The 24,727-nt window shown below is 40.1% G+C and overlaps 1 protein-coding gene across 1 annotated transcript in view; it reads left to right on the top strand.

Annotated features, from left to right (window-relative positions):
• Positions 1-24,727, top strand: part of PSME4 (proteasome activator subunit 4) — a 59,195-nt gene that overhangs the window by 9,962 nt on the left and 24,506 nt on the right. The window contains 17 exon segments of the mRNA XM_034060712.1: positions 4,377-4,421; positions 5,709-5,858; positions 7,337-7,400; positions 10,080-10,154; positions 10,671-10,793; positions 11,188-11,280; positions 12,152-12,417; positions 13,930-14,116; positions 14,811-14,900; positions 16,354-16,418; positions 16,511-16,661; positions 18,120-18,218; positions 18,578-18,647; positions 19,179-19,246; positions 19,802-20,017; positions 22,021-22,178; positions 23,790-23,885. Of these exon segments, the coding sequence (XP_033916603.1) occupies positions 4,377-4,421; positions 5,709-5,858; positions 7,337-7,400; positions 10,080-10,154; positions 10,671-10,793; positions 11,188-11,280; positions 12,152-12,417; positions 13,930-14,116; positions 14,811-14,900; positions 16,354-16,418; positions 16,511-16,661; positions 18,120-18,218; positions 18,578-18,647; positions 19,179-19,246; positions 19,802-20,017; positions 22,021-22,178; positions 23,790-23,885 (2,016 nt within the window).

Here is a 24,727-nt window from a genome sequence, read left to right as displayed (position 1 = left end):
CAGTTAAGAATGTTACAAATGTTTGATTTTAAAATGAAAACTTGTTTCTGTTCTTTCTTTGTGCTGCCAATCCCTCCCCATCTGTCAAACTCCCCAAATACCCTAATAATTCCAATTAGAGAAGGTTCTGCTCTGTACATTCCAGATTATGAAAGATATTACATGGAGAACTCATGATGCTTGTTTGAATTGACACTTCATGTAAAGAAATGAAGGTGAAAATACTTGCTTTAAAAACCATCCCTTTCTGCCCAGGGATGCTGAAGTACCACCACTGATCCCTTCTGCTGAGTGGAAGGTCCTCTTGCTGATCAGTGACACAAAATACATGTTGTAGCCTTGTAACTTGTTACTAGAGCATTTCATGCTAAATTTCTCTCATGGCTACATAGTTGGAAGAATAATTCTGCTCAATTGTACTATTTTGCTCATTGTAGGTACTACTTGTAAGTGAAAATCCAGAAGAGCAGAACCTTTTTAGTTGGTTTCTTCTAGGCACGTATCAGCACCTTGGGAAGCTGCTACTTTGCTCTGTGGGGCTGTGGTCCAGTGTGTAATGCCTGCATAGTTGGAAGGGGGCTTTCCAAGAGGGGAAGGGAGGTTAATCTGGGAGGAAGGTATTGATTGTGGTGGCCCATCTGCAGTATGCAGCTTTTATTAACTGCATAGATAGCACACACTCCACCTGAATATGCAGTGCGATTTCTTCTCATACGGTGCTTATCCTTTTTAACATCAATTCTCAGGGATATCTTTTTGGTGCAAATCAAGTGAGATTTTTACAAGCTGATTGATTTGATTTAGAGCTGTTAAATTAACAACTGTTTTAATTTTCTCTTATTTTTGTGTTTTGTTTTTTTTTACATTCAGTTCATATCGACCAGGCTTGTCTTCACCTAAAACATTTGTGCTTAATGTATTACATAGGTGGTAAGAAAGACTTTTTGTTCTGTTCAGCTCTGGCCGATGTGTCATCTTGTGCATGTTCTGTTCAATCATAACACTTGCCACACAAGTGTCATTTCCTGCATAAATAATTGTATTGGAAAACTGATGTTAACATGACACCACTGTTTATGAGAATGTCGCACTGTATGTCAACCTTTCTAATGGGGCCCAAGATACAGCGTGTGTCAAGTGGCTGATACAGTGGCTACATCTAACTAATTTAACCAGCATATCTTTCCGAGGGTCAAATGGAAGGAAAATTGACATTTGAATAATAGCTGGCTCTGAATGTGGCCAGGATGAGCTTTGCTGTAGGAGTGCATGTCACGGAGGCAGTGTACCTTACTATTAAAAACGATGAAATCATGGAAAGTGCTTTAGCAGTGAGGTAATAGGATCTGGAAAATCCACCCAGCAACAACCTTGTAGCTGTGGATTGTGAAGCAGAGTTTGGCTATTGGCAGAGCTGACTGTGAATTTTTGCAGCAAAAACCCTATCAGGAGATGTTGTGGATATATAAATACAGAGCACTGGTAGAAGTGGAGTGGAATTCCCATTGGTTTGCTTTGTTTGGGGCCTTTTAGGAAGAAGTATGTAGCTGTACTAATCCAATAAGACACTGATATTTGGCTCACAAACTGCAGTTAGAAAGTCACTGAAATCATTAGTGAGAGTACAGCTGGTTGCTCTGTCATTGTCTTAATTTAAGCTCTTGTAATGGGGTGTCCACCACAGGGCTAGAATGTATCCTGGAAACAGTGGTTTTACTGCTTTTCGATCATGGAATAGTCAACAGTGTCAGTTTATGTGTTATCTGAAACATGATTCTCCTTGAAAATGCAGGGAAAACTACCCAGATTTACAAATTAATATGGTCATGCCCTTCCTAAAAGAAGAAAATGAACATGTAGTGCCAAAATGATGACTGGTGATAGGGGTTAATAGTATTGTTGATGCTTTTTAATATATCCATATGGCAAGATGATAATAATGATCTAATAATACTTCAGGTAATAAGCAGGAACTAAAACCAAAGTCAATGGCATGAGACGTTTTCCTCTTCAGTTACTAATAGGAGATACCTTCCCATGTATGTGGCTTCATTACCTCCCTGTTACAAAGGTTTTAATACCTTATGCAAGTGGTCAGCATTAAATACCTGAGCAGGAGTACAAACCACAGCAGGCTGATGCAGCCTCATGTGGTTTATGTATATCCTTGTTTGCTGTTGTGCTCTCTTGTTTCCTGGCTGGTTTAGTGTTGGATTTCAGACACAAGTTTGTGTGTGGTAACTGTAGATCTTTGTGAGCACTTCAGCAGTAACAGGTACACAGAAAGTCTAACCAAGAGTGGAGCAGGAGCCACTAGTAAAAGGTTTGAGTGGGTTCAAAGTGATAATGAAACCAGTAACCAGCAGTCTCTTCTTCCCAGCTATATTGTCCTGTCCCTTTCTAACTGGTAGTCATCAAATGGGAGTTGTACAGGATGTTTTTTGTACTTGGTGTGTAGCTCAGGTGTGTCTTGGATGGAAGTTTCCCTAAGTACAAAATTGCTGCTGTTTGTTTCTTTCTAGCTTCCATTCCAAATTCATGATCAGATGACAGGCAAGGACATAGAATCATGGAATAGTTTGGGTTGGAAAGGACCTTAAAGCTTTTGCATCTCCAACCCCTGCCACAGGCAGGGACTCCTTCCCCTAGAGCAGCTTGCTCCAAGCCCCATCCAGCCTGGCTTTGAACACTGCCAGGGATGGAATACCCTTTCCAGTCTTTCTCCTTTGCTCTCTTCCACAAATACATGCTGGGATCTGACTGAAAACTTGGGAATTAGAAACATTTGTTGGTCTCTGGAATTGGTGTTTCTTAAAACTCCTCTGTCCTTCATGTTCTCCTTAGTCACAGTTTCCTCCAGTGGTGTGTGCTAGAACAGGGATGGCTTTCTTGTTTGGCTGCACAAGCATTTTTCATGTTAATCTTTAATGCTCTTAAGGAATGTGCTGGTTCATGCTCTGTTTATCTCCTCTTGGAACAACTATTACCCGTTTCCTAACTCTCAAGAGCAGTATTCACTTTAACCCAGAATCTTGATGAGCTTCCTGCAGAGTCTGATCTCATTTCTCTCTAGTAAATGGTTGGCCATTCCTGTTCATATTTTCAAAGCTGTCAGTCAGCTCAGACTTTTCCTTCTGGGAGAGGCCATGGATTTACTTGGTCACTGATGCATAAAACACAAAGAACTTTTCATCTCCTGGAGCACTGCTTGAGCTGAAGTGGTGATGTGAAGGCTGAGTGAGCTTATGCTGGCTTGCATTGAGTGTCCAGGTATTGGAGGGAAATGGTGCTTTATCCATTTTATAGTTCTGGCTTGTATGGGATCAGTTTACTTTGTACAGGACTAGAGGGAGGGTGTGTGCATGCCCAGTACTGCTGTGTCTCAGAAGGAATTGACCTAAGCTGATCCTTGGTAGCATTCTGAAGATGATCCATCTGCATCATCTTTTTCTGATCCCAGTAGCAGTTCTGTATGGTAGGTTTTGATGGTGAGCTGAAGGATGCGATCCTTCTATTAAAAGTATAGGAAGTGCATCTAGAAGATGGAGCAAGTTCTGCCAGAACCTTTCTTGTTCATTGAGGAATGGTTTTTGGTAAAAGCACATTCGAGTCTGGAGCTTGTCTTGTAATGAAGAGAAAATGTGAAGAATGTGACAGTTTGCCACGTTTCTGGTTCCACTGACTGATCTCTCTTCCCCTCCCTTTTATTCCTTGAGTGTGTTGTGAGGTTTAATCTGGTTTAAGTGGTTGATGGCATCCCGTGGCACTTTGTGTTCAAATGATTTCTCAGACAAGGTTCCCTGCAATGGATGAAAATCCTTTTAAAACCAGCAGTTAGAGGGAAACCAATGAAATAACCAATGATTTACAGATAGTTCACTTCTCTTCCTTAGGACCACTGGACAAACCCCAAAAACAGATTGAAAAGGCAGATATGTGTTTGGAGTATAATAATAACACCAGCTTTCTGAAGTCTGTTGCCTTTATTTATCTTGCAAATATTTATTAAGTCCATAAACCCAGTTTTCCTGTTTGTTTTCAACTTCCCTGAGGAATTACCTTGCTCTGTTGGTTGCTCATGGATGAAATGCAGGATATTACTTATAATAAATGATAATAATCTTCACTTATCACTTAACTGCATTAAATACAAAAGCAGCGTATGAAAAGCAGGACTGGGAGTTTAACAGAGCAATTTGAGTCATTGTGATTAGGTCTTTGTAGAAGGCAGTTAGCTACTGCATGTTCACAGAGGACATCTAATTGCATCAACATTACCTTAATCTCTTGAGGGTAAAATCAGCAAATGGTTGTTTTTCTGCTGTCACTGAAATTGGGTAACAACACCATCCCTGATGTTATCTTTCTTGTTTCAGTTCTGTAGAGAGCGTTCTGAAAACACTGGTGAAGAGCTGCAGACCGTAAGTGTGTGTTGGTTGGGGGGGTTTAAAGCCTGCATCTGTAATATTACATTAAGAGGGAGCAGAAAAGTCGGGTGGGTTTTCTGGGTTTTAAACTCAAGTCATTCCGTGGCTGCTGTCCCAGTTCATTTAAGGAGGTTCTGGTGAAGGGTAGAGACTTTTCGGGTTTACTGCATTATGGATGATCAAAACCCCAGGTTTATGTTGCTTAAAATGAAAATAGCGACAGGCACATTCTATGTTGTAATATCTAAACAAAGTGTAAGGTTGTTAGGTTTTGCTTTTGAACACCTATGGTGGAAAGTCTGTTAATAGTTAAGCCATATATCACGACATAAGGCCACCACTGCCTTTGCCCTTCTATGCTGTTGTGTTCACTGGGAGTGTGTGTGCCTGAACCAGTGCTCTCTGCACTAACTGACTTTGCTCACAGCTTAGGATATAGCAGAGATGCAGAGAAGAGATTTATGCTCTTATTTACTACTGGCTGTACAACCTTTTGTAGTTATCATCCGCTTTCAAGGGAGCAGTTGCTCCACACACTGATGCTACTCTGTTGAACAGCCCAATAGGAGATGCTGTTTTAAACACACACTGCTAGTGTGAGAACTATAAGAATAAAACAACCTTAACGCTTCTCCCAGATATATGTGGTCTTGTAGCTAAATAAAACCCCTTATTTCCAGTGTTGATTTTTCTGGTAGCTGGTATGAATGTGAAAGTCACTGAAGCAGAGTGTTTAAAAAGGAAATGTGATATTTGTCTCTTGAGAATTCTGACTTAAGGTTGGGACACTGATGGTGCTTCCAGTTGGTCCCATATCAACTGCTATAGTTATGTTGTATAAACAGTTGCATCTGGTGTGCATTTTAAATACTGCAGTGCTTGGATATTTAGGGGTTTTTAAAGAAATTAAATAACCAGCATTCTTCTAATGCTTCCATAAATATTCCTTATGCCTTAAGTAATCTTTTTTTCCATATTGCATCAAATATGAATAGTTGTTGATTTTTTTTTCTGACCAGCCTTCACATTGAAATGGTTTTATGTCCTACAGAACCTTACCTGGTTCAACAAGACCACATCCTTCTTACATTTGTGGTCTTGAATGATGCACGTGGTGTCCTTGCTCTTAACTCTGTGCTCTGTGAAGGTTGAGTGGGGTGGAGGACTGCCTGTCTATTGCCCCTGGGAGCTAAGATTTATGACAGATTAGTAAATAGTTTTAAATATGCTTTAAGAAGACCCAAACTTTCAAGCCAAGCCAAGTGGTTTCCTTGCTTTCAGGTATTTTCCAGAAGATGCCACTGCAGAGATGCTGGATGAATGGAGGCCTTTAATGTGTCCTTTTGACGTTACCATGCAAAAGGCTATAACCTACTTTGAACTGTTCTTACCCACAACCCTTCCTCCTGCCCTTCACCAAAAGGGTTTCAAGTAAGTGCAATCGAGTGTCTGTTGGTGTAGTGTTCTGTTGCAAATGCAGCTGATGATCTTCTACAGGGTGGCTTGAAGTCAACCAGCAAAATGAATGGTGGCTTTTAAGAGCATTGTTGGAAGGAATTCAAGACAAATTCTGTCAGCGTTCTTTTCTGAAAGTAACCTGGGGGAATTGTGTAGTGTCTGTTCTCAAAGGAGTTCTCCCTACTCTAGGGTAAAGCACAGGGTACACAACAAAGCAAGCTAAATTGAATTAAGTGCACTTTTAATCCTGAAGGAATAGTCTTGCGAGTAAAAATCATTAACCCTAGCAGAGCTTTAAGTCCTACCTTTTATTTAATCTGGGCCACGTTCCAGTGAGTCCTTCATGTAGGATAAAGTACAGCTTTTACTACAGATATGGAACTGGAGGTGGAGGTCTTCAGTTCACTGTCAAGGTTTGGAAATGTGGGACAGTTAGAAGAGAAGACTTGGGGAAGACCTTCAGACAGTCTACCAGTACCTAAATGGGCCTACAGGAAACCTTGAGAGGGCTTTTTACAAGGGCATGTAGTGACAGGACAAGGGGGAATGGCTTTAACTTGCCAGAGAGGAGATTTAGATTAGATATAAGGAAGCAGCTGTGGCTGCCCCATCCCTGGCAGTGCTCAAGGCCAGGTTGGACACAGGGGCTTGGAGCAGCTGCTCCAGTGGAAGGGGTCCCTGCCTGTGGCAGGGGTTGGAGCTGGAGGAGCTTAAGGTCCCTTCAACCCAAATCAGTCTGGGATTCTATGAGAGCTACAGGAAATGAGTTTCAGAATTAAAGGAGAAACTTTAACAGGGCAGGACAGTATCTGGGTTGTATTTAAGGCAGAACTATTGAACTTCAAAGCACAAGCCAGTGATGTTCAGTGCATTTAGAGATTACTTAGGCTGTGAGGTTGAAAGTACATTTGTGGCATAGGGTTACTGAAAACTTCAAGAAAGGGGGCGAATATAGTTTATACCTGTAATTTGAGGGACTGGTGTGGAGGGTTTGCATCTTTGGCTTCAGGTGAATTCAGAATAGAAGTTCTTGACACTTGTAACCATTGGTCAGTAGGGACAAATTCTAGATTTTAAGGTAAAGGAAAATGAAGTGTGATTTATTTTCATCTATTTTACCTTTGTTGAGATGGCAAAATGCAATGAAGTGGTGAAAGTGATGTAGATAAGGAAACTGCTGGTGAAACACGTATGTGAAAGGAAGGGTTCAAACAAGACTGAGAGCAGGGGAGGTAGAAGAAGCAAGCACTGACACTCGGGCTCATATTTGTGGGTAGAGGGGATGCTATGGGAAACAAAGTGATACAAGCCTGTCAGTGCTGATCCCTGTTCATGTTGAATGAGTTGAGGGGCAGGTGAGTTCTTGCAGTCAGCTAGCAAAGTGAGGGATAAACCCAGTGAGGGAGATGCTTCCACAACATTACAGTTACTTTGATTCTGTTCTCTTGTAGGCTCTGGTTCGATGAATTTATAGGCCTTTGGGTGTCAGTTCAGAACCTTCCCCAATGGGAAGGGGTAAGTATTTGCTTTTTACCTACACTAGAAGAAATGCATTTACATGTTTCTAACACTTGTTTGCAAGGCATTGAAGTCCAACAGTGATATAATGGATTGTTGTTTCCCTTCTGCTGTAACCAGCACAAACAAGCAGAGACAGTAACTTCATGATTGTTAGCAAGCAATTACTGGCTGACTAAATGTGCTTGGTGAACAGTGTTTAATGGTGAGCTCGGGCAGCTTTTCTTTTCAGCCTTGGAAATGTGGGCATTTTCCAGGCTGCCTCTTAATGCTTATGATGATGCAAGATGCTATTGTGATTTCCGTAAGTTAGAATTCTGTGAAGTCCCATCTTTTATATCTTAATGGATCTTTCATGATCCCTACTTTTGAGTGGCAATGCTTTGCCTTGACTGCTGTGAGTTATTGTCATCTTTGTTTTAGATAAAGAACCTGTATTCCTCTTGCCCAAAAATACCACTGGGCTATTTCTTTCAAGTAAAATAATTTACCATGTACTTGTCTGTCTTTTACTGTGTCTTATAGATAAAAACATGGAAAAGAAAATTAAGTCTTATTCTTAGCTTAGGTGCTATTGTTGCAGCTGATCTGTGCCTTGGCTTCACTGCAGTGAAACTTGGCATATAACCACATTTTTTCCCATACTCAACATGAACATAAGCTCATGGACCATCTGCTCCTCTCACTGATCCCCTGCTGATGTACACTTTTCAGTGTCTTTGGAGAAACCTGATTTCCAAAACCCCAGGTTTTTTGTGAGAAGCTCTGTGTGTAGGTCTTCCTGGTTTGAGTTTTGTTCCATCGTAAAGGAAGGCAGGCACTCTTTGCTTCAACAGTTGACAAGTGTCCAGATGGGAGCAGGATGACTGCCAAAGCTCTATTTGAGATTGTAGACATCACATCTTTCTGCTGGCTCTCCAAAACCCCACAATTCCATCTCCTCTTTTTGACGGGAAGATGACAGCCTGCACTTTAATACCATGATTTGGTTTGTCTCTGTCAAATGGTCTAACAAATAATCATCAACACTCTTTCATAAGCTGCCTCTGATGTTTTTTCCCTCTTCCACTGTGTTCTCACAGTTTGCTCACAGCAACTTCATTTTTTCCCCCCCCAAGCTTTCACTTCTTGTTTCCTTTGCTGTCTGCTCTGGATCTTAAAGGCAAACATGTTCACTGCATCAGGCTTGGATGCAGAGAACGAGACATATGGGTTCTGACTGTGCAATCCAATTTAAGCCTCTCTATGCTGCAAGCTTTTCCTCAGCTTGCTTTGGCAGAGCTGGACTTGCTGTTTGAAGAGGAGCTATAGAATCAGTTGTCTTTGTGCATGGTAAGGGATTGTTTTTTCAGTGGGTATTTCCTGTATGAGAAAGGTAGATAATTTAAATGGAACACTTGTCTTCAGGCTGTGTCAGATGTAACTGTCCTGAATTTGTGGGTTTTCCAAAGCTATCATGTCCTTCAGACTGAGAGGTGAGCTGTTCTGTGAATATCTGTCTCTGAGCAAGGCAGGATTGTTTAAGGCAGTTCCTATTGGCTTTGCCATGGCTTCATGGTACTGATAGAAGCATCAAGGCTCTTGGAGACCTAATAGGTATTTCCCTATTTGGACAAGCTCATAAAAGGAGTGTTGGTGGATTATGTGCTTCCTCACAGTCAGGATATGAGAGTCAGACTTTATCTCCTTTTTGTTCAGTCCTGATAACTCTTTCCTGAGGACATTTTTCAGTTCCCTTCTAGACTCATGAGGCTGTCCTCTGGCAATGGAGTATCTAATTCTTCACAGTCACATACTGCTGTCCCTTCTGACAGCTAATGACTGTGACCTTTACAAGTCACAGATGTGCTTAAACCCAAGCTTACAGATGTGACAGCCATCAGCACAGGCAAGCATGCTTTAAGTAGGATGGATCCTGCCAAGCAAACACTGTTGGTTGTATTTTCTTCACTGTCTATATATAGATGCTGTTTTGGGCCAGTGTCCACACTGAGCTCGCATGAGAGTGCTCTAGTAATGAAGAAGCACCATGACATGAATTGGCAATCATAGGTTCTTGCTCCAAAGGGGGAAAGGTGTTTCTTAGCAGAAGCTAAACTCTTTGCCAGTGTATAGCTCAAGTTTGTCTGGTCGTTTACTGTTCTTCAGAGTTGCTCTAGCAATAAGTGGTTGAGAATTTAAATGGTAGTGAATGCATTCTGCCTTTCATGTTAATTCACAGAGCATGGGGAAAGGGAGAGTGTGAGAGTATCTTGTAGAAATACTATTAATACATCTTTATATTAAAAAGATATATATTTTTATATATGTATCTTTTATATATATATACATGCACATACATATATACACACACACACATATATATATATACATATACCCCTACCTCTTCAATATAGATGTAGATATATATGTTCTGGCAGGCTGCCTCTGCTAGAACTGAGATCACAGTTACCTGTTTTGTAAGGGCTCAGCTGTGTGGTGAGTTGGACTCCTGAAGACAGGGATTCTGATGCATTGTGGAAGATGGCATTGGTGGCTCCTAATGGAGTGAAATCTCCCTTTACAAGCACTGTAGGGCCATGGGTAGCTTTTCTCTTGCGCCTGCAAAGTAGATTGAGAGCTTTCTGCATCTTTTATTACAAGTCTAATAAATATTTCTTTTATGGTTGTTTTCAGCATCTAGTAAATCTGTTTGCTCGCTTGGCCACTGACAACATCGGATACATAGACTGGGATCCATATGTACCAAAGGTAATATTCCTCATTTTATGGAATTATCTTGTTTGCTTTAAGTCTGTGGTGTTCTGCACTAAGAAGTATTCATATTCCCTATATGGATCTTACATTGCAGTGGGCCATTCTTTCAAATTAAGTACATTCATTTGAAGACGTAAGTTTAAGATGGGAAGATTTGAGCATCCTTTTGTACCAGGCAGCACTGGAAGTTGCTGCTGTTATCACCTGACTCAAAACCAAACAGAAGCAACAGCATATCTTACTGTGCAAGTGCTGTCTGATTGCATAACTTATGCCATGTTACTGTGGGAATGGCTCTTAGTGGTATTCTTTTGATAAATAGTCTGTGTGACTTTTTGAGTCTTTCAGATTCTTCCTAAGATTTATAGTGTTTATGTTGTTTAAACCCCCAAACACCTTTTGATTAGAAAACTTAATTTATGCCAGTTCTGGGGCATAAATTCATAAGTAAATCATTCATAAAGTAATAAATCCATCAAGTAATTTATGCCAATGTGATTGTCTTTTCAGATTTTTACCAGAATTCTGAGGAGTTTAAATCTTCCAGTGGGAAGCAACCAAGTTGTTGTTCCAAGATTCCTGACAAATGCTTATGATGTAGGGCATGCAGTCATGTGGATCACAGCCATGATGGTTAGTAGCATTTTCTTGAAGGGAAATAAAACCTAATGCAGAGCTTTAAGCAAGCATGTGTTTAAGATGTTTTTTCTTTTTAGCTGATGGAAATGGCTGTGCCATTCTGGAAATGAATGTTATCCACATTCCAAGTGTGTATCCAGAGCTGCCAGTGCTACTGCCAGCTGAACAACTGGATCAGTCTTTTAGGAGTGAATCTCATCTGATATGATGGGGAGAAATTGCTCCTTAGTGCTGAGCTGAGGGTGGGGAAGGGAGGGGATTTGCTGCTGTGATTTGATGCTTTGCAGTATGACTGTGGTGAGAGTGTTTGCTTGTACCTTGTACTACTGTGTTAACTGTTCATTTAACTTGTTCCATGTAATAAAATACTGTGGTATATTTGTTACAGGGTGGGCCAAGTAAACTAGTGCAAAAGCACCTGTCTGGCTTGTTCAATAGCATTGCCTCTTTCTACCATCCTTCAAATAACGGGCGCTGGCTGGTGAGTTCTTTACATGTCAAGACAATAACTTTGGCTGTAATTTTGACAGTCAAACCTGTCACTTCAAACATATTGATAGATGCATTATGTGCTCCAGCAGCTGGATCGTCTGTTGGTTGGATATATATTGAGACTTTTCATTTTCAAGATGTGATTGTACTGTCATTCAAATAATACTTTTGCTTGATATCAGGACCACAGCTAATGCAGGTGTTCTTCAAATGTCTAACCCAAATGTGGTTCAGAAGCTTAAACTAGACATCTAATTCATAGATAGCTGGGGAAAAGAAGACAGCACATTAAAGGAGGGTGATACACAGCATCGGTGTTATTCATGTGACCAACCTGCTATCTCCAAGTTAGCAAAATCTAAATAAAGGAAAAAAGATTTTCTATGCATATCCAGTTTGATGAAGTATAACTCTGATGGTGCAGCTAGCAGAGTATTCTGCTAGTAAAAATCTCCCTCTGATAGCTGGTGGAAAGTACAGATTAAAATAGCAGAGCTGGCCAAAGCAGTGCCAAAGGAGCTTGCTTGTTCTAGAATAGCTTCCTTGTTTACATGTGAAGATGCAGACAATGCTCTCAGAGATGTCCCAAAACTACTGGTAAGTACTCTTAATTCTTGACTATAAGCTTTATATGTATTTTTCATGATCTTTTAAAACATAAGGCATGGTGCTGGCAGCATAATTCCTGATATTTTGGGAACTGAAGTTTAATGACAAGTTGCAAACATTGTGTTTTAGAGTTTCCTTTTACTCAGTCATGTAATTTCAAGATACTGGCTTTACTATTTCTGCTGTGCATTTAACAGCTCAGACTCTGCTACTGCCAAGTAACTGAACAGCATTTCTTGTGTATTCAACAGAACAAACTGATGAAGCTACTTCAGAGGTTACCCAGTGGTGTTGTGAGAAGGCTGCATCGTGAGCGCTACAAGAAGATGACGTGGTTAACTCCTGTGCCTGAGAGTCACAAACTTACTGACCAGGATGTTACAGACTTTGTAGAATGCATTATTCAACCTGTTCTCCTGGCTATGTTTAGTAAAACTGGAAGCCTGGAGGCTGCTCAAGCCCTGCAGAACCTTGCACTGATGCGTCCTGAATTAGTAATTCCACCTGTACTGGAGAAGTAAGTTCTGCAGAAGCATCACAACTTCCCTGTTCCCTTCCCAATGGATAAATACACAAAGCAGTTGTATTAAATGATAAGCAATTTCCTTGCTGCAGTGAACGCTTGCAGTGAAAGGAACTGCTAATACACACCTCTGAGCAATGACCTGGGTCAGGACAGGGAGTGAGGGAGGACTTTGGTTTTAATTGTAATTTATTTGGTTTGGGTGTTTTGAAGCACCTGGCAAATGGAATAGTTCTGGGAGCTGGTCATGGCTTGTGCAGTGTGGGGCAGTCCTCAGGTGGTTTGCAGCTCTGGTAGCAGTGTGAGTGGATCAGTTAAAGAACCAACTGTGCCCCCTTTATTCATGAGCCACCTTGTACTCCCTCACTAGCATTCAGCTGGGACAAATATGAATGATGTTTATGTAGTTTGTATTTATATAGCAATAAGGGTAAGTTTCATATTTCTGGTTTGTGTCAGAGTATATTGCAGTTACAGATTGTTTAAAATGACTGTTGCTGCTTCTGTATTCATAAGCACATTGCTTAAGTACATGCCCATATGAAATAGTTTGTACTATTACTAATGCCTTGGTGCCTGAAGTTCCAAGAGAAGAATGTAACTCCTTCCTGCCCCAGGGGAAAGCTTTCTTCCTAGTCCCTATCCATGTTCTTCCTCCTATGCAGTCTATTGTACTTTAACACCTCATATTGTAAAAACAGCGGAGAAATGAGTTTGTCTGAAGAGCCCTTTAGACTCAGCTGGTGGTAAAACCTTGCTGAACCTGATTTGCATGGAAACATTTGCAGCATAACAGTTCTAAGGAGGACACCAGTGGATGCATGACTGTTACAGTTTCTGTTTTGAGAGCAGACTGAACCTCTGCTCGAGTTCAAACTATCATGGGTATGTTTGCCTTGGCTACAGCTCCCGGCTGGGTTTTGTTGAATGGTTGTAGATCCTTTGGATGATGTAGGGCAGGGGTAGCACTGTGACTCCTTTTTGAACAGCAGGTTGTGGATAGCAGTAGCAAGAGTTAATGCCATTTTGCTAACTAGTAGTGTAAAAACAAACCCTAGAAGGTTAAAAAACCACAGTACTTCATCAGGTTTTTATTAAAAAAGGCATGGACTTTAATGTAACATCAAGCAATATATCCCTTTAAATGTCATCAAGGCAGGTTTTCATGCTTGCCACAAGAACCTTACACTGAGCTTGAAGTTTGAACACTAAAATCATCATAGCTTTAAAGCTGTGTGCCATTATCAATTCCTATGCTGCAACTAACAGATTCTTCAATCCTGAATTTGTTAACAGGACTGATCAAAGTGAAGGATCATTTTCTATTAGAGCAATTTTGAGTCTATTGAAAAAAAGATCAGAAAAAAATTTGGAACCATGGATGAGCTTTTATTTTTCTTCATAAATTTTGTCCCTTTTCCACAGAAAATAACACTTGTGATGCACTTTTATGGGAAGGCTTAGAAACATTGCTGTTGCTAAAATAACTGCTCTTAAACTTCATAGGACGTACCCTGCACTCGAGACACTGACAGAACCTCATCAGCTCACAGCCACGTTGAGCTGTGTGATTGGGGTGGCTCGCAGCCTGGTGTCCGGGGGGAAGTGGTTTCCTGAAGGTCCAACACATCTGCTACCTCTACTGATGAGAGCATTGCCAGGGGTAGATCCAAATGACTTCAGCAAGTGTATGGTGAGTGTGTAAATCCCACCTTCTTATAGGATAGTTAGTCAGTAGTTCAGTCTGAGAGCTGTTTTATATTCATATGGATAAGTAACTCATGTTTCTTAGCCTGATTTTGGTTCTGCACAGTCTTATTTGTAGTAAGTTAATATCACAAACCTCTAACTTCTAATAACGTTTTTGGCTTGCTGGACAATGCAGAGTGAATCTTTAACACCAGATTGTGGTGAGCATTGTGCTGGCTTTCTGGGCAGCACTAAAAACCAAGATAAAACAGATGTTCCAGATGTTCCTAGCAAATATTCCTGGTCTTTTAAGATCAACAGGAAGACCTTCATTACTAGGTTTTCAATTAATTAGGTCCTAAAAGCCCACATCTTCAATGGGCTTTAAATATACTGTTCAAACAGTGTAAAATGATAGGAGTTTTGTAACTTGAAAGTTAGCACAAAGTATTACCTAGGAAATACTACTACTACTACTAATAATAATAACTTAGAAAATACTTGAAGGGGTTTTCACAGTGCTGGAAGTTTTATACAAGAAATCTGAAAGAATTATTGAAGTTTTGGGGTGGAAGAATTAGGCTCTGGATATTTTTTTTAATGTAATGATTTACTTTAGCTCCCATACCTTAACTACAAGAGCTTTCCAATGTGAATACAGCAGCACTTACTAATGAGCTGTTTGCAACTCTCAACAGATTACATTCCAGTTCATTGCAACATTTTCTACTTTGGTGCCTTTAGTAGATTGTTCATCTGTATTGCAAGAAAGAGATGATCTGTCAGAGGTAAGTGCTGTGCAGTTATAAAACCAAAACTATAACCTAGTTTTTAATTGAATTTCTAGTAATGCAATGGTCTCTTCAGAACTGTGAGAGGTTTGCTACTCTCTCTTCTATATGTAAAACAAAGTTAAATGAAGATAAAATGCAACAAAACCCCAAGCATGTAGATCATGTTTGCTTCAGGTCAGTGTGGTAGAGTGGACATTGTCGTGCATATTGACCATATGTTGTTAGCATTGCTACTTAGTCATAGGGTGTTGTAGAGATAATGTTAAATTCAGTTTAGTATCAATATGTAGCATAATTAAAACTCTGAGCTTGCCCTGCTTTGAGTAGGAGGTTGGACCACATGGTCTCCAGAGGTCCATTGCCATCTACATTTTTTGAGTTAATAAAATAGCAGCTTTGATACTATTAAGTTTTTGAAACTTCTTGTCACCATAAAACATTATGACAGAGAAGATAGTGAAGCTACATCTGGTGTACTACAAATGAGGCAGCAGCAGTGTCCACTATGGTACTAGAAACTGCCCTGTTAGAATCATAGAATAGTTTGGGTTGGAAAGGACTTTAAGCTCATCCAGTTCCAACCCCTCTGCCATGGGCAGGGACACCTCACACTAACCATGGCACCCAAGGCTCTGTCCAACCTGGCCTTGAACACTGCCAGGGATGGAGCATTCACAACCTCCCTGGGCAACCCATTCCAGTGCCTCACCACCCTTACAGTAAAGAATTTCTCCCTTATATCCAATCTAAACCTCTGCTGTTTTAGTTTGAACCTGTTGCCCCTTGTCCTATCACTACAGTCCCTCCCCAGCATCCCTGTAGGCCCCCCTTCAGATACTGGCAGGCTGCTCTGAGGTCTCCACGTGGCTTTCTGTTCTCCAGGCTGAACAGCCCCAGCTTTCTCAGTCTAATTAATCAGCCTGTTAGATGTTTTGTCCACTGCTAGAATACTCCTCTGGTAGCTCAGAGAACAGATAATAGCTACAGATAACCCAGATTCTGAGCTCTCAGCCACTACAAGAAGGTTTGTTTCATTGCTCCAGAGCAGCAGCACTCAGAAATGAAGAGGAGTTTATATGCTGAATGCTCAATATAGATATGGCAGCAGAGCCAAGTCTGTCACCAGAGCTGGCACTCACTGAGCTCCTGCTGGAAAGGCAGATCAGTAGGAAAGCCAAAGGTTGTATCCATGGAGGCAGACCCATCTCACCCCGAGAGGTTGCTTGGCTAGACATCAAGGCCTGGAAATTGGACAGGGCAGCAGAAAGAAAGTGTAGTTGTTTTGTGTAGTGTATTTTAGACTATACAAACTTCAACAGGAAGTGCACTGTAGTCTGTCACAAAAATGGGAAGTGCTTTTGAAGTAGTTAATATAGGAAATAAACTTTATTATCTTTTTGTAAGAAAAAGCCAACCTTTTGTGCTGCTTTTGTGTTGAAAAACGCAGGTGGAAAGAGAATTGTGTTCTGCAACTGCTGAGTTTGAGGACTTCGTACTGCAGTTTATGGATAGGTAAGAACCTATGAGTAGGTGAAAGCTTGGTGTGAAGAGCTTAAAACTTTCAAGTTCTACTCACTAATGTTGTAATTACTGTATTGGTGTAGATGTTTTGGACTTATAGAGAGCAGCACACTAGAACAAACCAGAGAGGAGACTGAAACTGAGAAAATGACTCACCTGGAGAGTCTGGTGGAACTGGGGCTCTCTTCTACTTTCAGTACAATCCTTACTCAGTGCTCAAAGGATATATTTAAGGTATGTACAACATGGGCTTTCCATCTAACTTTGAGGCTTAATTCTTCCTTCATTGTCCTGTTGTGACCCTTCATGTTTAACCAAGGAAGGGGCTGGAGGGGGCAGTTTTGGACTTCGTGTCAATGTGTTTTATGATTATATATACCTCTGTACAAACCTGCTTTCCTTTTCTCTCCCTACCACTTCTTCAGCTGGGCAAAGGAGCTTTTTCAAGGAGCTATGTGGCTAATGGGGTCAGAAAAATGGTCTAGATCAAAATAACTCTGAGGGAGGGAGGTGGAGAAACCAAGTTCTTGCCTTACAGGTTGGGTTAGCCCATTTGGACCTGTTTGTGTTACATTATGTATATATTTGGAGATGCTTTTGTGGTTCTATACATTTTGAACCATTGCACTAGACACTTTGGTATGGTTTTTGTGTGGAATCTTTTGGTTTCTGTAAGTTAAGTTGATTCTTCATTGTTATTAAGTATTTAATTTGTACATTTCCACTGATTGTCTGTTATTGAAGCAACCTATAGGTAGGTAGGTACTACCTACACTGTGTATAATTCACACCCCTACAAGGTGTTGGATGGTAATAAGCTACTTTAAAACACACTGGCTACTTGGATGGTAGATAGTTAATTCATTGTTTCTTTGTTAAGTAAGGGATGTCTTTGATACCTTTTGAAATAGCATAATTTTCCTTTCAGTGGAATGCAGCTTATTCAAGGAAAATACTGTTTTCTGTGTAGCTTTTTAAAAGCACCCCAAGTTCACATTAGTCAACAGGATTTCTCTGACCTCCTCTCTTCCAAAGTGAACATGTGCCTAGTGTCTCCAATTTCCAGTTAAAGCACCGTGTGTCTTGTTTACAGACTCTTGCAGGAGGAGGGGAATACAGATCTTCCTGTTCTGCAGTTATTTTAAGGACCTTGAGCCCTGCCATGTATTTTCCTGTTACTGTGTTACTGTAACTGAGTGTTGCAATAAATAAGAAGTAAAAAAAAGGGACAGTCTGCAAACTGAAACTATTTTTGACAAACCTCTTGTCACTGCTACTTCTGTAGCAGCCTTTATTCTTGCACTTGGGGCTGTAGTTGTGCAATTAGACATAGGTGTTGAGTATTGATGTACATGTGAGCAACCTGGTCTGTTGGAAGGTGTCCCTGATGAGCTTTAAGGTCCTTTCCAATATGATTCTGTGGTGACACTTAGAATCTTCTCCTGAGCAGTTACTATTCACATCAGTTTAAAATCTATTCTGTGGTATTGTCAGCTTTAATTGTGATGGTAGTTACATTTTACTCAGCTTTAGGCGATCTACAGAGCTGCGTTTCTGTCTATTCTGATTCAGAGTGAATCACACTTGCAATCTTCTGCTAAAAGAATACTATGTACAGACACTGCCTCGTGTGTGACATCAACCACCTTGTGTTTTTTAAAGTAACCCTCATCTTTCTGTACTCATTCTTAGGTTGCTTTGGAGAAGGTTTTTAACTTTGCTGTTTCGAACATATTTGAGACAAGAGTTGCTGGTCGAATGGTTGCCGATATGTGCCGAGCTGCAGTAAAAGTAAGAGCAATGCTCTGACTTCACTTGTCTTTAGTTTAAAAAGCCAATGCTACTACACTTTTCCTTGTTGTTTTAAAATTAGATCTTTAATTTTTCATGCAAATGCAGGTTGTTCTTAATATTACATCTTCAAAAATCAGGTAGTTGAATATAACAGTAATTGTAGAGGTTCATTCACAAAGTGTTTTTCTTGCCTTTAGGTTTTATTGAGTGTTTAAAATCATGAAGTCAGGCTGACTGGAGTTCAGACACAGTCTTCTCTGTTTTACAATACTGTTCTTCAAAGGTTGTCATCAGTGTGTGTCTGAGCTCCATAAGGCAGATCTTTTACAATGGGTTATTTATGTTGCTGTTTCCAGTGCCGCCCTGAGGAATCCCTGAAGCTGTTTGTACCACACTGCTGCAATGTTATAACTCACCTCACAGTCAGTAAGTTTGTAAGATTTCTGGTGTTACTTGCTTTGGTTTAGGCTGACTTTTGTTATGGGTGAAAATAATACCTAAAACTTCCAAGCACTTCCCACAACTTCATTTTAATGATGGAAAATTGATCCTTATTAGGATTATTATGGAAATTAGGGTTATTATATTAGGAAATCCTAATTATATTAGGATTATTATATGGAAAATTAATCCTTATTTCATCTAAAAATCCAAACTGACCTCTATCTGTGTGTAATTTCAAGACAGAAATCTATCAAGCTGAACAGGAGCACATTGCTATCAAAATGTGGCAGTTTAAATTGTCTCCAGACATTCCTTGATTTCTCCAAAAGCCTTCAAGACTGGCTAAAGTAACTCCCAGTTGGGACTTACTGGGTGCAGTATGAAGTGGAAGGTTGCAATAGGAGGGTTGGGAAGGAAGCTTTTGGGATGCAGGCATCTGGTTTGTGATTTAGCTTGTTTGGAAAACTTGACCGCAGTTATCTTTACAGCAGCACTTATTGCTTGTTCCTCTAGATGATGATGTGTTACATGACGAAGAACTAGATAAGGAGCTGCTTTGGAATCTTCAGCTTTTGTCAGAGGTATTGCAGAGAATGTTCTTCCCATGCATGTATGTCACTGAATCCTGTTCAATGCCCCTGAGAGAAAAAGGAAACAAACTTCTGCTATTAAAACAAAGTAAATCTTGTATGAACAGCACTGCAGAGCTTCTTTTTCTTTTCCAACTTGAAATGGGACAGAAGTGGCTGCTAAGAAACATACAGTGTTTGTGTGGAATAAAATGAAAGCATTTAAGACAATTATTGAGGGATAGAGAAAGAAGAGGGATCAATGGAGAGAAAACCATAAGATGCCTTTAGTAAAGATGAATCTTTTAGAATGAATTTCAAAATATGAGTGTTGCTAGAAAATCTGGAATGGGGTTGAGAGGAAATGTTTGTCACAGCTCTTGTGTTGCTTAACCTTTTCCAGCAGCAGCAGTGGTAGTTGATGTGCATATTCAGTCTTGAATTTGAATTCAGAGTGACACACAGAGTGAGAGGTGGTACAGGATCAGTTGAGCACTGTAATCCTCTTTAGTCCTCCAAGCAAAACCAGTTCTGTTTACCTTTGAAATGTTTTATCTTTCCTATTAGATCACTCGAGTGGATGGAAAGAAGTTGCTTGTGTACAGGGAGCAGCTTGGGAAGATACTGCAGCGAACCCTACACTTAACCTGTAAGCAGGGTTACATTCTGTCTTGTAACCTACTGCACCATCTTCTCCGTTCTGCTACACTTATCTACCCCACAGAGTACTGCAGTGTGCCAGGTGGCTTTGACAAGCCTGTTTCTGAATACTTTCCTATCAAGGCAAGGATTTTCATTTATTTAGGATTAGAGGATTTGACTTTCTTTTTTAAAGAGCAATCATACGCTATATTACTGGGTTTTATTTGGAGATTTCTGAACATAGGGAGCAGCAATGGAAATTGTAACTGAAAAATGCTTTGGGCTTTGAAACAGCAGATTACAAGTTACTGACAATCATATTGATAGCAAAACATGAATGCTGACTTGTTTGGAGTAGTTTTATAGCATGAGATGTTACTAGTTTATGATGTGTGTTTTACAATGACTGCATGAGTACAATAAGATAATATAAAGCAGGAGTGCCTCCTCATGTTCCTTATTACTGTAATATATGCTGCATTTGAGACCCAGCTATCATGAAGTATGGTTGGTATCAAAAATGAAGTTTGGAGTTTAGTGGGAAAAATTTGCTGTTCACTTTATCCTATGGCTGGATATTAAAGTTATCCCGTTGCACTAGGACACAGTCTTTCATCTGTTTTTGTGGATGAGAGCTGCAACCTTTTCTTGTTCCTCTTCATATAAATATGAATATTCCTCTTCATATAAGTATCAGGTATAAGAAGTAATGGTGAGTGCATAGCAAAATGAGTATGTCAGTGGGAAACCATAGAAGAAAAGAGACGTGGTGGTTTACAGGTCAGAGTAACAAATGGACAAAGAGATAAAATGAAAGTAGAAGTGGCAATATTAAAAATCACTGATACTGTCAAAAACAATACTCTCATCTGCTGTTAAGGCTTTGAGGTTGATACATCATTATTGCAGATGAGCAGTGCAGCAGTTTTCAGCTGGCCTGTTGGAATATAAACATGCATTTTGCTGTAAAGTGTTCTTTCACATAACTTCATAGCTGCAGATAATCTAATGCTTGTTACTGAAAGCCAGTGCAGCTTTATAAACTGATGGCAGCATCCAGTTGGGCCAAAACTCATTTAAAAACCAAGACAGGAATCATAATTAAATGCCCCAGCACAAAAATAGATTAGTTTTTCAATTCCTCCTCTGAAATTGAGGAAATTCCCAATTACTTTGCTGGTCCATGCGTCAGTGGCTACTTTAGAAAGTGTATATTGTATCAGCTCTTGATTGCCATTAGCTGCTGGAGTTTGTCACTTAGATGCTTACTACTGTGCCTCATATAAAACTGCAGTTGTGTCACTTCCTCAAGTGATATTCCTGGAGGACTAACCTGCTCTTCCAAGAGATGCAATAGCCTGCTTGAGCAAGTGCATTACTGTAGTTCTTTGCCCTTTTTGTCCAATCAAGTCAGCCCAGCTTTTTTAGGACATATGGTGAAGTTTTGAAATTACCATGCATAGTTGGACAGGGGCAGGAAATGGAACACACAGACTGCAAAGGCCCATCTGTTAATACAGTCCTAAGCATGGACTTTATGTTTGAATATGTATTAGTAATAAATATTTACTTTTCTCTTCCAAATACTGAAATGATGCTTATTTTATAGCAAGTCTGAGCTCTTTATAAGCCAAAATATAAGAAGATGTTTTTGTTACGGGATAACCTACCATTGTATGGAGAGTCCAACTTACATCTTAGCTTTCTTCTTGTTATTTTTGGAATGAAAGTAGTAGCTTTCCAGGTTGTTGTTCAAAACTGGAAAGAATTATTATTAAATGGGCAGCTTCTTTATGTTCTCGATAGGAGAACCAAAGGTCTGATTCTGTTTAAGACTGTTTCAGGCTTTTGTACCTAGCCAAAGGAATAACAAAGTTACATTTCAGTTAGGCCATTGCAGTCCTTTTCCTTTTAGTCCTTTCAGGTGTGTGCTATTTTCCAGGTACATGCAGACATTATAGTAGGTTTGGGGTTTCTGTTTGGTTTTATTGTGCTATTGGGGTTTTTTATCCTTGGAATTGTCAGGATGACTGCTTTACAACAAGAGTTAGTTCATATTTGTGAGGTTTTTAAGTATTAAATGCTAATTAAAAGACAACTTGCTTCATAGTTTGATTAATGAGAAATGTCTATCTTTCCTACAGGACTGGGGTAAACCAGGTGACCTGTGGAACTTGGACATCCAGTGGCATGTTCCTTCCTCTGAGGAAATAAGCTTTGCTTTTTATTTGCTGGATACTTTCCTTCAGCCTGAGCTCATCAGACTAGAGCACTATGCAGCTGGAAAACTGGAAATGTCCAGGTTAGTGGTGACAGTGGTATATGGACAACATGCATTTATCTGTTCATCTCTGGTTTAAGTAGTTATTGCCAATCATACTGGCACTGCAAACATTAAGGAGTAAAATACTATGATGTTACACTGTCTTTGATACTATTTCACAATTTCCAACTCTTAAGAGTACATGTAGCTTGGAAGTGCCTATCACAAAATGGATAATGGTGATTTAAACAGACACTGTAAAAATGTAATCTTAGAACAGTTTAATGTTGGTATAAAGACACTTTTTAAATGCATACCACAAATTGTTTCCACATAGCTGTAGTCAGCATTAAAAAAGCTCTTCCTCTAAAACCTTATCTTGTTATTTTGGCACCACTATTTGTGTTCCTAAGTTATGGAGAGCACAGAAACGATTTGGCTGATTTGGTAATCAGCCTTTCTCTGTTTCCTTCCTATGAGTAAATGGAGTCAGTACATAGTGTGTCCCTGCAAAAAGTGGCAGTGCTGAATTAGAGAAGGTAATGAATGCAGAGTCAGTGGTCTAAGGGATGGGAAAGAAGCCAAGAGTGCTGCTGCACAATGTTGTTAAGCTCTGTTAGTATGAACCAGTGGCTTTCCTAAACACAAGATAATGATGAGTTTAGTATGTCCTAATGCATTTACAAGTATCAAATAGCTAAAGCTGTTTACAAGCATTGAATCTCAAACATTCTTCATTTCTCATGTTAAACCTACACATCTTGAAGCTATCTATACTTCAGTCGGTGTTCATAGCATGTGATGTGAAGTGCGGTCCCACATAGAACAGCACATGGTGTATCAGACTCTTACATGTTTTTCTGTCTCACCATGTCCCAGCTTCTTTCTGTCTGAAAAAGTCAATACCACTACCACCAGTGATGAGAAAATATGCTTCCCATTTAAGTCTTTGGTTTATTTATATGCTTATTTCTTTTGTTTGGTTTTTTTTCCCTTTCTCTTGACACCTTGTTTGTAAAGCTGTTAATTTATAACAGAACTGGACTTTGGTTTACTCAAGGCTTCACTGTGCTGCCTGCCATAACTAACTGGTAGTGATTTGGGAGAATACAGCCAAGTGCAAATTAAATTGGAAGGCAGGACAGCAAAGGGGCTTTAAAAAGAATTCCTCACTTCTCTTAAAGTAACACAGGAAAAGGTTGTTCACATTGATGCATTACTGTTTACCTTCAGCCTGTTAAATAATCACTCATAAGGGATGTATTCCCTCCTCCTGCTCATGGTCTTCCAAATGAGTTTTCATAGGTTTTCTCTGAGATCTAGATAAAATCAGTTGACACAGGTTTAGTGGTAAACTAGTGTCAAAATGGCCAGATTTATTTCATTATACTGAACTTACCTTCACGGTTTCCGATTACAAAATCTCCATAATGAGGTTTTCAGTAAACAAAGTTGAACGTTGGAATTCTCAGATGGAATTAGGCTGGATCCAAAAAGCACAGTGTGGTTTTTGTAGTGCTCCTTCTTGTGGCTGGAACTGGTACCGCTAAAGAAAAAACCTTGTCTAAAACTTTACAGGAAACATGATTTATCATTTGTCTATTTGTAAGCATTTAACAGACAACTAATCAGGTTTTCTTCTTGTTCAAGAGATGATGTGCAGCAGTGTCTTGCCATAGTGCATAACTGCTTGATTGGATCAGGGAACATTCTGCCTCCTCTGAAAGGAGAAAGGGTGGCTCATCTGTAAGTAAAACCTTTGTATCACAAACCTTCTTAGCGACTGTATTCCTTCATACTGGGTTTTAGTGCTTTCTTATTGCTGTTGTCACACGATTGCTTCTGGTGGCTGTTTTGAAGGAATTCCAAACTAGTATAAAGACATGGAAATTTGAAATGGAGACTTACAAAAACACTTGAGTACTTAAAGAACCTTTTTTCATGCAAGACTCAAAGGCAGGTGACAGCGCTGCCCTGCTGAGACTACTTTGTGTGAAGGAAGTGGAAACTAGGCATTTACTCATGTGTTTCCCATCTTCTAAAAGAAACCTTCTCTGGGCACCCTGTGCCAGCGCCTCAGCACCCTCCCAGGGAACAGCTTCTGCCTCAGAGCTCAGCTCAGGCTCCCCTGTTCTGGCAGGTTCAAGCCATTCCCCTTGGCCTGTCCCTACAGGCCCTTGTCTAAAGCCCCTCTCCAGGTTTCCTGTAGCCCCTTTAGGCACTGGAGCTGATCTGAGGTCTCCCTGGAGCCTTCTCCAGGCTGAATAACTGGAAGTAACCAGAGTAGAAGTAACTGAGTAAAAAGAAGTAACTGGAATGTTTTGATTTAAAAACTGGTATAAAACAGCTTGCCATGAGCACTGTTTTCTATCCCATATGCCCATAAAATTCTACCCAGTTTGAATGTAGGAGGTGTCTTTTGATGAACTTGCTTTAAAACAGAAAAAAAGTTTAATTGTTGTTTATTGTGAGGTTTGGTGTTATTTTACTGTAAGGTAGCAGAGAAGCTGTGGCTGCCCCATCCATGGCAGTGCTCAAGGCCAGGTTGGACACAGGGTCTTGGAGCAGCTGCTCCAGTGGAAGGGGTC

This window comes from Melopsittacus undulatus, chromosome 3 (genome assembly GCF_012275295.1).
Source record: "Melopsittacus undulatus isolate bMelUnd1 chromosome 3, bMelUnd1.mat.Z, whole genome shotgun sequence".
In the NCBI taxonomy this organism is placed as follows: domain Eukaryota; kingdom Metazoa; phylum Chordata; class Aves; order Psittaciformes; family Psittaculidae; genus Melopsittacus; species Melopsittacus undulatus.
This window is presented reverse-complemented; position numbering and strand designations above follow the sequence as displayed.